This window comes from Rana temporaria, chromosome 3 (genome assembly GCF_905171775.1).
Source record: "Rana temporaria chromosome 3, aRanTem1.1, whole genome shotgun sequence".
Lineage (NCBI taxonomy): Eukaryota > Metazoa > Chordata > Amphibia > Anura > Ranidae > Rana > Rana temporaria.
Window position 1 is genome coordinate 393,657,352 of NC_053491.1, and position 12,864 is coordinate 393,670,215.

Here is a 12,864-nt window from a genome sequence, read left to right on the forward strand (position 1 = left end):
TGAGCCTTGGACGCCCATGGCTCTGTCGTTGGTTTCACCGTTTTCCTTGCTTTAACCACTTTTCGTACGTCCTGTCCACTAATGACCGGAAACATCCCACAAGAGCAGTTTTAAAGTTATTCTGATCCATTTGTCTAGTGATTACAATTTGGCCCTAGTAAGGTCACTGAAATACTTGGGTTGCCAACTTTCTGTAAATTTACGAACAGTTTGTAAAATCTGTACTTTTTGCATCTGTCCTTGATTGTCCATTACGGACATGTAGGCTGCATGTCCGTAACTGATATTCATTACCAGATGCAACAATTATGGATTTTACAAACTGTTTGTAAATTTACTGAAAGTTGGCAACCCTGCCTTATGCATACCCATTTTTTTCTGCTTTCAACACAGCAACTTTAAAGCGGTAGTTCACCCTCCTTTCCATCATTAGACCATTACTTTCGGCATCGTAGCGCGAGCTACGGTATGCCGGTCTTAAATTTTTAATCCCCGTACTCACTGTGCTATCTGTCATTGAAGAATCCGACTCCCGCGGGGAATGGGCGTGCCTATGGAGAGGGAGGATGATTGACGGCCGGCTCTGGCACGTCACGCTCCCCGAAGACAGCCGGAGTAGGTCTCGGTTCTTCACGGCGCCTGCGCACAGGCTATGCGCAGGCGCCGTGAATAGCCAAGCCTATTTCGGCTATTTCCGGAGAAGCGTGACGTGCCAGGGCCGGCCGTCAATCACCTTCTCTCACCATAGGAACGCCCATTCCCCGGAATCTTCAATGAGAGATAGCACAGTGAGTACGGGGATAAAAAATGTAAGACCGGCATACCGTAGCTCGCGCTACGAGGCCGAATGTAATGGTCTAATAAAAAAAAAAACATTTTTTTTTTTTTAACAGGGTGAACCCCCGCTTTAAGGATACATGTTCACTTATGGCCTAATTAATATAAGCCACTTACTTTCAGATGCCATTGTAACAAGATAATGAATGTTACTCACTTTACCTGTCAGTGATAATAATGTTATGGCTGATTGGTGCTAAACATGCCAGCATGCAATTATCTTGAAACCACTTTAAACCAGCTTTTGTTTTAAAATCAAAATTGATGAAGTCAACCAACCAATGGCTTTGGTTGCTTTTTAGTTTTGATCCAATCTGTGGAAGAAGGTTGCCCTGAACATCATATAAAATCTCAATAAAACTGGCAAAAAAATCTGCCTAAGTTAGGTAGTATTTTTCATAATAGCACTTGTGGGCCAGTGTGTGAGGCAGCTATGTTAAGGGGGGAAGCACTAAACCTCAAAATTTACAAACTGTGATAATTTTTTTTTTTCTTAGTTTGTTTCCCTTTCTTCTGGCATTTGTGACCAAATTCAGCAAATACAATACTCAAGCGTGTAACCAGCATAGTGGATTCAAGTAGCAGACTCCGAGTTGTGAAAACTAGCTTTATCCTGCTACAATTCCAAGTTGCACCCCATTCTGTTATTATTAGGTATGGCAGTGAGCTGCTACGCAAAGCTGTAAATTGTTTTTAAATCTCATGCATGTGACTATAAAGGAATACCTGACTCATATCTTTAACCACTTAAGACCCGGACCAAAATGCAGCTAAAGGACCAGGCCCCTTTTTGCAAATCGGGATTGCGTCGCTTTAACTGACAATTGCGCGGTCGTGCGATGTGGCTCCCAATCAAAATTGTCGTCCTTTTTTCCCCACAAATAGAGCTTTCTTTTGGTGGTATTTGATTACCTCTGCGGTTTTAATTTTTATAAACAAAAATAGAGCGACAATTTTGAAAAAACTGCAATATTTTTAACTTTTTGCTATAATAAATATTCCCCAAAAATATATAAAAAACATTTTTTTTCCTCAGTTTAGGCCGATACGTATTCTTCTAGCTATTTTTGGTAAAAAAAATCGCAATAAGCGTTTATCGGTTGGTTTGCGCAAAATTTATAGCGTTTACAAAATAGGGGATAGTTTTATTGCATTTTTATAAATTTTTATTTTTTTACTACTAATGGCGGCGATCAGCGATTTTTTTCGTGACTGCGACATTAAGGCGGACACTTAGGACAATTTTGACACATTTTTGGGACCATTGTCATTTTTACGACAAAAAATGCATTTAAAATGCATTGTTTATTGTGAAAATGACAATTGCAGTTTGGGAGTTAACCACAGGGGGCGCTGATGGGGTTATGTGTGACCTGAAGTGTGTTTACAACTGTAGGGGGGTGTGGTTGTAGGTGTGACATCATCGATTGTGTCCCCCTATAAAAGGGATGACACAATCGATGCTGCCGCCACAGTGAAGAACGGGGAAGCCGTGTTTACACACGGCTCTCCCCGTTCTTCAGCTCCGGGGACCGATCGCGGGACTCCAGCGGCGATCGGGTCCGCGAGTCCTGCGTTCCCGGAGCTTCGGACCGGGTCGCAGGAGCACTGTGCTTTTTTTGGTTCAATAGACTTTAATAGAGAAGCTACAGAAAAGCATGTAGTGCATTTTTACAGTGTTTTTACCATGATTTTGTAGAGTTTTTTGTTTTTAAATCTGCTCAACTAATTCCCCCCCCCCCCCCAAAAAATGGAAATCAAGGCAAAATCACAGTAAAATCGCAGTAAAAAAAAAACACGGAAAGCACAGCAAAAAGCACAGCAGAAATGCTCAAAAGCATCATGCATAGATGCGAATCAAGCCTAATGCCGCGTACACACGATCATTTTTCGTGTTGTAAAAAACTAAGTTTTTTAAAAATGTAATTTAAAAAGATCGTGTGTGGGCTTCAGAGCATTTTTGCGGGTTCTGAAAAACAACAAAAAAAAAATTCGAACATGCTCTATTTTTTAACTACGTTTTATACAATGTAATTTTTCGGGTTGTAAAACATGATTGTGTGTGGGCTTTAACGACGTGAAAAACCTGTGTATGCTCAGAAGCAAGTTATGAGATGTGAGCGCTCATTCTGGTAAAACTACCGCTCGTAATGGAGTAAGCACATTCATCACGCTGTAACAGACAGAAAAGCGCAAATCGTCTTTAACAAACACGAAATCAGCAAAAGCAGCCCCAAGGGTGGCGTCATCCTCATGGAACTTCCCCTTTATAGTGCCGTTGTACGTGTTGTACGTCACCGCGCATTTTTTTTCACTATCGTGTGTGGGCAACGTCGTTTTAATGATGAAGTTGAAAAAAAAATCGTTTTTTTTTCTAGAGGCTGAAAAACTTTGTTTTTTACAACCCGAAAAATGATCGTGTGTACGCGGCATAAGGGCTCTTTCACATGGGCGGACCGTATGTCCGCTTTTTCATCCATCCGTGTACGGATGAAAAAGGGACATACATTGGTACCTATGAGATTGCGGGTGTCAGCGGATGAACATCGGTCGATCTCACCCGGTTCCGCAATCCTCCGATTCTGCAGACAGAGGAGAACCCTATTTTTCCATCCGTCTGCGGATCGGATTGGACAAACGCGGACAGACGGTCCGTGTTCATCCGATCCCCCCATAGGGCATAGCAGAGATCTGACAGGGCGGTCCCTGAACAGTGTGCGGGGACCACCCTGTCATCCGGCGGCTCAGCGGGGATCAGCAGAGCGATCCCCGCTGAGCAAGCAGAGGTTTATGAGGCGGATCATCGCGGATCCGTCCCGTGTGAAAGAGGCCCAAGTGTCACACGACCCACTGTCAGTCTTGTTGCACATACTAAACCTATACTGCACACAGTAGAGAGCGCAGCCCTTTCAGTACATCCAGCATATTTTATCCGCTCCATTAAAAAACCCATTCCTGGCTCTTATCTACAAGTAAAAGATATATTAATACCGCATTTCCCATCCTGCAGGGCCTGTCCGGTGCTGCACACTTCCTGATTCTCCGGGCTCTTTGCTGGTTTCTGAGCCACCTCATACTCCATGCCAGAAAACTGGATGTAAAACTGCTGCCTGTTTATGGACTTCCTTAGGGTCTTGATGGCAGCCTGCAGCTTCTGTTCCGCCCTCTTCCGTATGCAGTCCGAATTACAGGAATCTGAGGAGAGATCAGGGGCATCAGATATGGAGCTATAATTCCTCCAGCAATAGAGCCATGATTCTACAACAATCTATATACACTGCATAGGAAGACAAGTTAAGGACCAGGTGTATACTACCCTCCCACAACAGGCTATGTTCATCGGTCTTACAAGAAAATGAATACCATAGTTACATTCATACACTTTCCAAAGTTATTTGACTATAATACTCTGGTCATCTACAAAGCTCTGCCAAATCTTAGGTTCCAAGGGTGGAGTCTGCTTTATCACCTGCCTGAACCTAGGGCAAAAAACTGAAGCCAGGTGCATATGGGTGTATTGTAAATGTGTATGCTGTACTTGCCAATTAGATTGTTGGGTACCTGGATGGTAGGTTATATGTATAGTTCTTGCTTTGATTTGTTGTATATTAAGGCTTATGAATGCGTGGAATGTTTAATAAGTTGTTCTAAATAAAAAAAATATTAAAAACAAAATGGCTCCTGATGGATATAAAAAGCTCCTTTCAACTATCCTGGATCTGTTTTTAAGCCCCAAAAAAAATCAATCACCCATCACTGGCCTCCTTATTGTATGTTTTTATTTTGCAAAAAAACACACAGAAAATCAAAATTACAACAGATAATTTAAGGGAGGGCATCCAAACAACAATCAAATACACAAAACAGAGAATAAAAAATAAACACAAAGAATACTAAATGAAAGGAACTAAATTACTCTGAATACAATCCCACATTCCCCCCAAAAACAAGCAAATTTAATTACCAAAAGTAAGGGTTTCTTTTCAGTTCTTGCAGGTACAGTAAAACCTTGGTTTGAGAGTAACATGGTTTAAGAGCGTTTTGCAAGACAAGCAAAATGTTTTAATAAATCTTGACTTTATATACAAGCAATGTCTTGATATAAGAGTAGCGACATGTCACAACGGAGAATAAAAGAGAAGAGAGGAGCCTCTAAGTGTAGCAATATGGTTACATTTAATGAAGGTACAACATTTAGCAACATATTGCTACACTTAGAGGCGCCTCTCTTCTCTTTTATACTCTGTAGCTCCTGCTGGATTTTGCTTCTAATCCCCTTGTGGAGGCTTCCACTTGTGGATGGACATTTTATGGTTACACAACCTATCACATTGCTATAATCTTTTTATATGGACTATAAACTGAAGGACCTAAGAATTTGCTTTGATATACAAGTGCTTTGGATTACAAGCATGTTTCTGAAAAGGAATTATACTCGCAATCCAAGGTTTTACTGTATCTTTATAGTTCCAGCAATACACACAGCGCTCTATATCCTGTACATTTACAACAGTCCCTGCCCTTAAGGAGCTTACAATATAAGGCCTCTATCCTGGATGAAGATGTATAATGGGGTCGAATTAGACAGGAGCCAATTACCCTACCAGAGTGTGGTAGAAAAGCAAAGTACCTGAAGGAAACCCATGCAAGCATATGGAGAACATACAAACTCCATTCAAAGCAAGGATCCCATTGCTGCAAGCCAGAAGTTCTAACCACTAAGTCACTGTCCAACTATGCCAAAATCACTTTTCTTATCCCTATTAAGGAAGCCTTTAGTTTGTTTTTATATAATTCTGACAGCTAGGGCCGCCATCAGGGGGGTACAGGCATTACACCTGCAAGGGGCCCAAAGGGCCCCCCCCCCTGCTTATTATCTCACGTCAGGAGAGAAGAGATTGCGCTTGTTTTTTTTTATCAGCACCCATTTCTCTGCTCCAGGGGGGCCCTGCCTAAAGCTGTGTAAGCACTTTGTTGGTTACAAGACGCTAAGGCCCCGTACACACGAGAGGATCGATCCGCTGAAATTGATCCTCGGATCGGTTTCAGCGGATAGATCCGCTGGTGTGTACGATCCAGTGGATATTTATCCGCGGATATATTTCGGGCCGACCGATTTCCAGCGGATACAAATTTCTTAGCATGCTAAGAAATCTATCCGCTGGAATCGGCTCCAGCGGATCGATCCGGTGGTCTGTACAGACTCACCGGATCGATCCGTCCGATTCCCTCCCTCGCATGCGTTGTAATGATTCGACGCATGCGTGGATATCCTTATATGACAGCGTCGCGCACGTCGCTGCGTCATCATCGCGGCGACGGCGCGACACGTCACCGCGGACGGAATTCAGCGGGGATTTTGATCTCCTGGTTAGTACAACCAGGAGATCAAAATCCGCCAGAGGATTTATAAGCGGATACGGTCCGGAGGACCGTTTCCGCAGATAAATCCTCTCGTGTGTACCCGGCATAAGTCTTCTTTACAGATATAACTTATGTCAGGTCATACAGCTTGACACGTCTGCTCTGAAAAGGAAAGAATACAGGTATAAAAAGAAAAAATTAAGTTATCTCTCAGAGGTAGGGCTGCATAACTATAACTATCCATAGAGTGGAGATTCAGATAACAAATGCCCATTAGCTACTTTCCTCTTTTTAAGGCCCTGTCCTGTGTTTAGTAATTACTGTCCAATAACAGCGATTTTTAAATGAAATAGACTATAATATGTTCCCTTGAAATCTGGAAAGAAGCAGGCAACAAATACACAAGTTATGACGAACCTGATCCCTCTTCCCTCTTCACCTCCAGTTCAAACTCTGCTATGATATGTGACACTTCCTTGGAAGGCGATTTACGGCCGCGTCTCTTTTTCTTCGATGAGTCGCATTTGAGGTTCACAAATGTAACGTGGCAGCTGTCTGTACATAGAGAATAAATTATTCCTAAAGATGAGAACAACATAGAAGCTGGCATGTAATGGCACAGCTCTTTAGCCAATGATATAATCCACATCAATTAAGAGGCCTAAAAAACAGCAGAAGAGGAAAGACAACCTTAGTGTCTGTATTAACCAACTACATTCCAAAGATCATTAGGGAGATGTGTGCATGAACTTTGGATCAGAACTGCTTTTCTCTCCATAAAAGTCAATAGGACATCCCCTGTCCAATATACCGCAGATGAAAAACCAAAGACATTTTTTAAATCCAACCCTGATGACATTTATAGATTCTCAACAGATGCAGTGGAGGAGTGAGTGTTGTCACAGAGAGACATGCCTTGTTTTGCTGGCTGGAATCACCAGGTGAAGACAAATAAGAAAAAAGTCTGAAAAAGAAAATGAATGCAGCCTCCACATCTAAGTTGCAATATATTACATTTTGTTTAATAGGCTTAAATATAAAGCCTATAACAGTAACTATTACAATTTATTGCTTTAAGTGCTTTTCAGCGTTTTCCAGCACACCCAATTACTTCTGCAGGTAATGACTCACCTGTCATTGGTTGCTTTGTAGATTCTTTCATTTTATCTTTACTCCGTGGACGCATGTGGCATTTGGCATCTTTTATTTTAAAGCGTGCCTTCTGGGTGATTGGAGGACCTACAGAATCTGGATATAGAATAAATAATCAATAACTTTTAAGCAACAGACAGATGAAGCTGAAGAATAAAGTAACTTTATAGAGAACCATTAAACGTGTTAACTGTTTTCTGCTTAAAACCCACCAATCTATTTTTTTTCCCATTAGGCACATTTTCTTTTACTTTCTGTACCTGAGGTGGCAACCCCCTCTGACAGTTGTCACTAGAACAGGTGCCCCCATTAGAAGATTTTCCTCACCTCTTGTTCTGGTCATAACTGTGATAGTTAAATGTGCTTATATATTTCGTCTTCCCTGGTTCCTCCATTGCCCTTTCACAAAAAGTTAAAGGATAAGTTCACAATTTTTTTTTATAAAAATGCAAATGTTTTTGCAGGTGAAAAAAATGTGCATTTATTTTTGGAGCCTGTAAAGCATTGCACCAGCGATCAGCAGATCACTGGTGCCATGCAGGTCTCCTGCAGATCTGTCAGTTTATCTGTGTGCCCATACATCCAATATGGGCTAGAATATACACCGACAGGGAGGAAGGACTCTACTGCGCCGTGGTAGTTCATTGAGAATTACAAGCCGACAGCCACAAAGGATGTTGAGCCTGGCATGTAGTCCATTCACACACAAGGCTGTGTCAATGAATGACACAGCCGCGCTGATTTCAAAGACTGACAGCTAGTACGGGGAACTTCTCCCCATACTGCTGTCGGGGGGGGGGGGGGAATGGAAAGCAGCTGCTTGTCCTTTGATTACATTTTTTAATAAAACCAGTTTTCATTACAAACATTATATTAGAATCTCAGGGTCTTTGTATGCACTGTAAGTAAGGCCACGGTTTGTGGATGAAACCGACAGGATACTGTACACAGCCCTCCTGAAAACATCCCAGCACCCTGCTTCAGAGCCCTCAGCACTTTAGATACCTTTATAAGTAGTGCTTAGGTGGAGGGCACGCCAAGGCAGGCTACATTTGAATGCAGAGCACCCTATGTTACATCAACATGTTATCCTAGCCTACAAGATTGAAATAACCGATATCCAAAAATTGAAAAGAGCAGGCCAGGCTGGGGAAGAAAGTGTCGGATGATCCCCCAGTCAGGAATGGAATGGCCTCTATCTGACCTGCTGTGCAAGACTGAAGGGAAGGTTGGAGTTTAGCTTTAAATTATGGATTTCCCATCACTTGCTGTGACAATGACAATGACAATGGTCCAATGACAATGGTCCCTAGGACAAACAAAGAGAATCAATCTAGCCAATAGGGAAACCAACAAGCATTTGACTTAAAATAACAAACGTGCACACCAGAAATATCATTCATTACAATTTCAGAGAGCCTTACCTGTGCAGGTTAGTATTGTAGCATTGCGTTTCTGGACCGACTTGTTTGGCTGCACTGGTACACCACAGGTCAATGTGTAGCTATTCTCCGACTCTACATAAATAAATAATAATACATTAGATATACTGTTAAATAATCACACACATGATGGTTATTAAATCTTATGTCATTCTTCGGGACATAAGGACTTGGGACCAGATCCACAGCCAGCCGCCATAACTTAAATATTCCCATTTAAGTTACACTGCCGGAAAATTTCTACCTAAGTGCCCGATCCACAAAGCACTTACCTAGAAATTTCCGGCTGTGTAACTTAAATCCGGCCTGCGCAAGGCGTTCCTATTCAAATGGGGCGAGTCCCATGTAAATTAGGCGCGCTCCCGCGCCGGCCGTACTGCGCATGCTCACGACGTCATTTTCCCGCCGTGCTTTGCGCGGTTTTACGTTGCGCCGGGTTTTGAGAATCGCGATGGGAGTAAAAAAAAAAATACGAGTTGCGGTGGGAAAAAAAATAAATAATAAAAAAAAAAAGACGGCGACGCGGGATAGAAGGGTCTACTTTTACAAGGCCTAAACAGTTTAGGCCTTGTAAAAGCAGCCCTAATTTTACGATTGCAAACTAATACTTACGGAGAAAAAACTAAGCTGAAAAGCTTTGTGGATCTCCGTAAGTGCTAATTTGCATACCCGAAGCGGCATTTCGACTCGAAATGCCCCCAGCGGCGGATGCGGTACTGCATCCTAAGATCCGACAGTGTAAGTCCCTTACACATGTCGGATCTTCTGCCTATCTATTGGAAACTGATTCTGTGGATCAGTTCCAAAGATAGAAACAGCGATACGACGGCGTATCAGTAGATACGCCGTCGTATCCCTTTTGTGGATCTGGCCCTTGGTGACTAATGAATAACAAGCACTTTCCAGAAATGAATGGAATTATGGGATTCATTTACTAAAGGCAATAGATTGTGCAAATTGCAGTTGCTCCAAAGCTTAGTAAATGATGTAAAGCTTCACTTTGCAAAGAATCCCAATCACATGCAAGGAAATAAAAAGAAATGCATTTTTGCTTGCACATGATTGGATGATGGAAGTCAGCAGAGCTTCTGCTCATTTACTAAGCTCTGGAGCAACTGTTCTTCCAGAGTTCAACTGCACTTTGCAAAGTGCACAGTCTATTTGTCTCTAGTAAATCAACCCCTGTGTGTCATGCTGGTAAGTTAGTTGGTTATAGACAAAATTGATCTAAGAGTGTGCAGAAGTGATAGGAACATTTCATTGTAAGGTACTGTAAAACAAAGCTGGAGGTTGGATGTACAAACTGAATATGGAGGAAGCATGATCATTTCTCCAAACATGGACTGTACTCATTGCTGAGGGTTTGTCTCCTATGCACCAATTAAATGTTATTGCTTTTAGTTGCCTGCTATTTGGCTTGTTTGCTCCCATACTTCCTGCAGTGAGAGATTGGGTGGCTCTGGCAGGATCTGTGACTGGGATTAGCCATTTCTCCACTTCTCGATATTGTGAGCTCCTAAGGAAGCAGCCTTGTACTGTGAAAAATGTAGGAGAACTACAAAGGTGAAATTGTCTCCCGTGCGTTTATATGCATCTCTCTGATATCTCTCATTGCTGAAATATGGTTTTGATAGAAAAGTGGTCAAACAGAATGTGTCACATTGACACTTCACTGCAAAATGACAGGTTCTCTTAAACAAAGATGACGACCCATCAATGAGTTGTTGCTACTGCAGTGTCCAAGCTGGGGTGTGTCCTAGTCAAATATGTACCGAATAAATACAGTGGAGGTCCAAGGTCAAAGGACACATGGGGCTTGTGAGCTAAAACAATATACAAACCTGGTAGGAAGAGGGTGTTGGATGGGCAGGATAAGTAGCAGTTATCAGTCCCCCCTAATTTACTGCAAACCAGCTGGGCCCTTGGGGCAGGCTTGTAGCTGGGAACACATTTTGTTGTCTCTAGGAAAAAAATAAAATACAATTAAACACATCAAAGCTGAAAAACAAGACGCTCTGTCACTGGCAAAGGATTGTGAAGTGAAAATAATCCTTATATCAAAGTTATCTGAAAGGTAAGACAAGTCATATACATGTCATAATTTAAGTTAAAAGGGTTTTGTTTTTAGTCCTAAGCATTATGAAGAGAGCGCTTTAAATTTAGAACTTCTTTACATTCCCTTTAAGCAACATTTAGATTATATTGGACTTCTACGCAGCAAAGTATTATTATGCTAACCACCTTACTGAAATTCCCTTTTCCCTGAACACTTAATGTTTATTAGTATACTAGATGAAGAATACTGGCCATATACTAGAATTTATGTGAAAGTTGAAATTTGAAATTTTGTTAACGGCTGGCAAAGCCATCCTTCTCTATTTTAGCCAAGTGGAAATCAGGTTACTACAGTATTTATGACAGTTATATAATGGAATAGGATCTGTCCCCTAAAAGTCCATACAATTTGGGACCTATGGTGTAATTTTACTCTTATGTGAAATTAGGGGTGCCCTCCCCAGCCTTACAGTCATAATGATCTCATTCGGTATATGTGAAAATCTTGGCAACAGGTTTTGGAATGTAAGTATGTAAAAAAAGCATTCAACAGAAGAAGAAGAAGAAGAAGAAAAAAAAAAAAAAAAAAGAACTTCAGGAAAATTGGAAAAATTTTATTTGATGTACCAGTAAAATCTTTTTCTTGCAGTACAGTACAAGACGGAGGATTTTAAAGCAGATCTTTACCTGAAAAGGGAGGTTCTGCACCATAGGACATCTAAAGGAAAATGAGGGTTGGGCAACACATCGAAAAATGCTAGCAGGCCCACATAACGATGGGTCAAGAAAGGTTTGACAAAACTCAGAGAAGCTTGTAGCACTTTACACCCGAAACTGCCATCATAGGAGGCCTGAAAATCCACCTGATAAAACTTCAAACAGAAGTGTGGGAATGTAAAAAAAAAAACATTTACACTCAACTTGATGGCTGCAGCTAGAGAGATCCATAGATCCAATGCTGCAGCTGACCCCCACCAGCTGTACAAGAGAACTGAGGGATCAAAGCCGCTGATCACCGAGTTCTCGTGTTTGCTCTGAGCACAGAGCAGTGAATGTTAGTCACCACTCTGTGTTCTGTCCCTCTAGCGCATGCTGGAGCGCCATGCTGGAGAGGAGGCAGGAGCGGCTGGCTCAGACATTCAGTGAGAGGCTGAGCCAGCTGCCAGTCAGGAATCTGGGCAGATCCCGACATTGTTGGGATCCCTGCAGAGCCTGGACCGTCTCTGTGATGTGGGCTTAAGTCCACTGTCGGCTGAATCAAGGTCACATGAGTGCAGAACTTGGCACACTTATGTGACCTACAAGAGAAGTATGGCCAAAGGAGCTTTGGCCATACTTCTCCTTAAACAAATGTGTGAACAGAAGGCCAGGTGGCAACTTTGCAAAAGAAACAGATGCTTCCAAAATCCAAAATGGTAGATATGGTAGCGTGCTCCTTGACAGGAACACTGGCTTGAATAATGAGTTGTCCAATTTACCTAGCAATGGTGAAATGAGAAGAAGCAAGCTCCCTGCAGGAACCTTCAGGAAGAACACAGAAGCAATCTGATCATAACCAAGTTGAACTGATCCCAATGAGTCACCAGAGCATCCACTGTGAAAGCTTTAGGGTCCATGGACCTGGCAACAAATCCATCCAGTGTGCTTATAGCAAGAAACCTGCAGGAGCCCATTAAAAAAAGTTTGTAAAGACTACTTTTAAACTTTAAACCCCCCAGGGGAGCCTGTACATATAGGATTTGTTGCAGTATTCAGGCAGGAATTGCTGAGCTGTGCTATGGGATAGCCATTCCCGCCTACCCACCTAGCTACCCAACAACACTGATCAACAGAGGCAGATTTCTGAGTGACAGCTCAGGAGGATATGGGGCGTGACAGGTGGTGCACGCAGAGACCGCATAGCCTCTGTCTCCCTTTTTTATGAGCTGCCAGACAGAACATCGCTCTGCTATGCGGTCTCCTTATCTCTCCTGTTCAGTACACAGAGTCTAGACTCGCCGTCTGCTATTCAGGC

At 42.3% G+C, this 12,864-nt stretch overlaps 1 protein-coding gene across 2 annotated transcripts in view; it reads right to left on the reverse strand.

Moving 5' to 3' along the window:
• The window catches only part of SCUBE1 (signal peptide, CUB domain and EGF like domain containing 1), a 345,627-nt gene that overhangs the window by 24,970 nt on the left and 307,793 nt on the right, over nt 1-12,864 (reverse strand). For both annotated transcript variants that reach the window (XM_040345826.1, XM_040345825.1), the window contains 5 exons: nt 10,637-10,756; nt 8,778-8,870; nt 7,333-7,449; nt 6,619-6,756; nt 3,829-4,032 (listed from right to left, as the gene is read on the reverse strand). In XM_040345826.1, the coding sequence (XP_040201760.1) occupies nt 3,829-4,032; nt 6,619-6,756; nt 7,333-7,449; nt 8,778-8,870; nt 10,637-10,756 (672 nt within the window). The remainder of the gene's footprint in view (nt 1-3,828; nt 4,033-6,618; nt 6,757-7,332; nt 7,450-8,777; nt 8,871-10,636; nt 10,757-12,864) is intronic.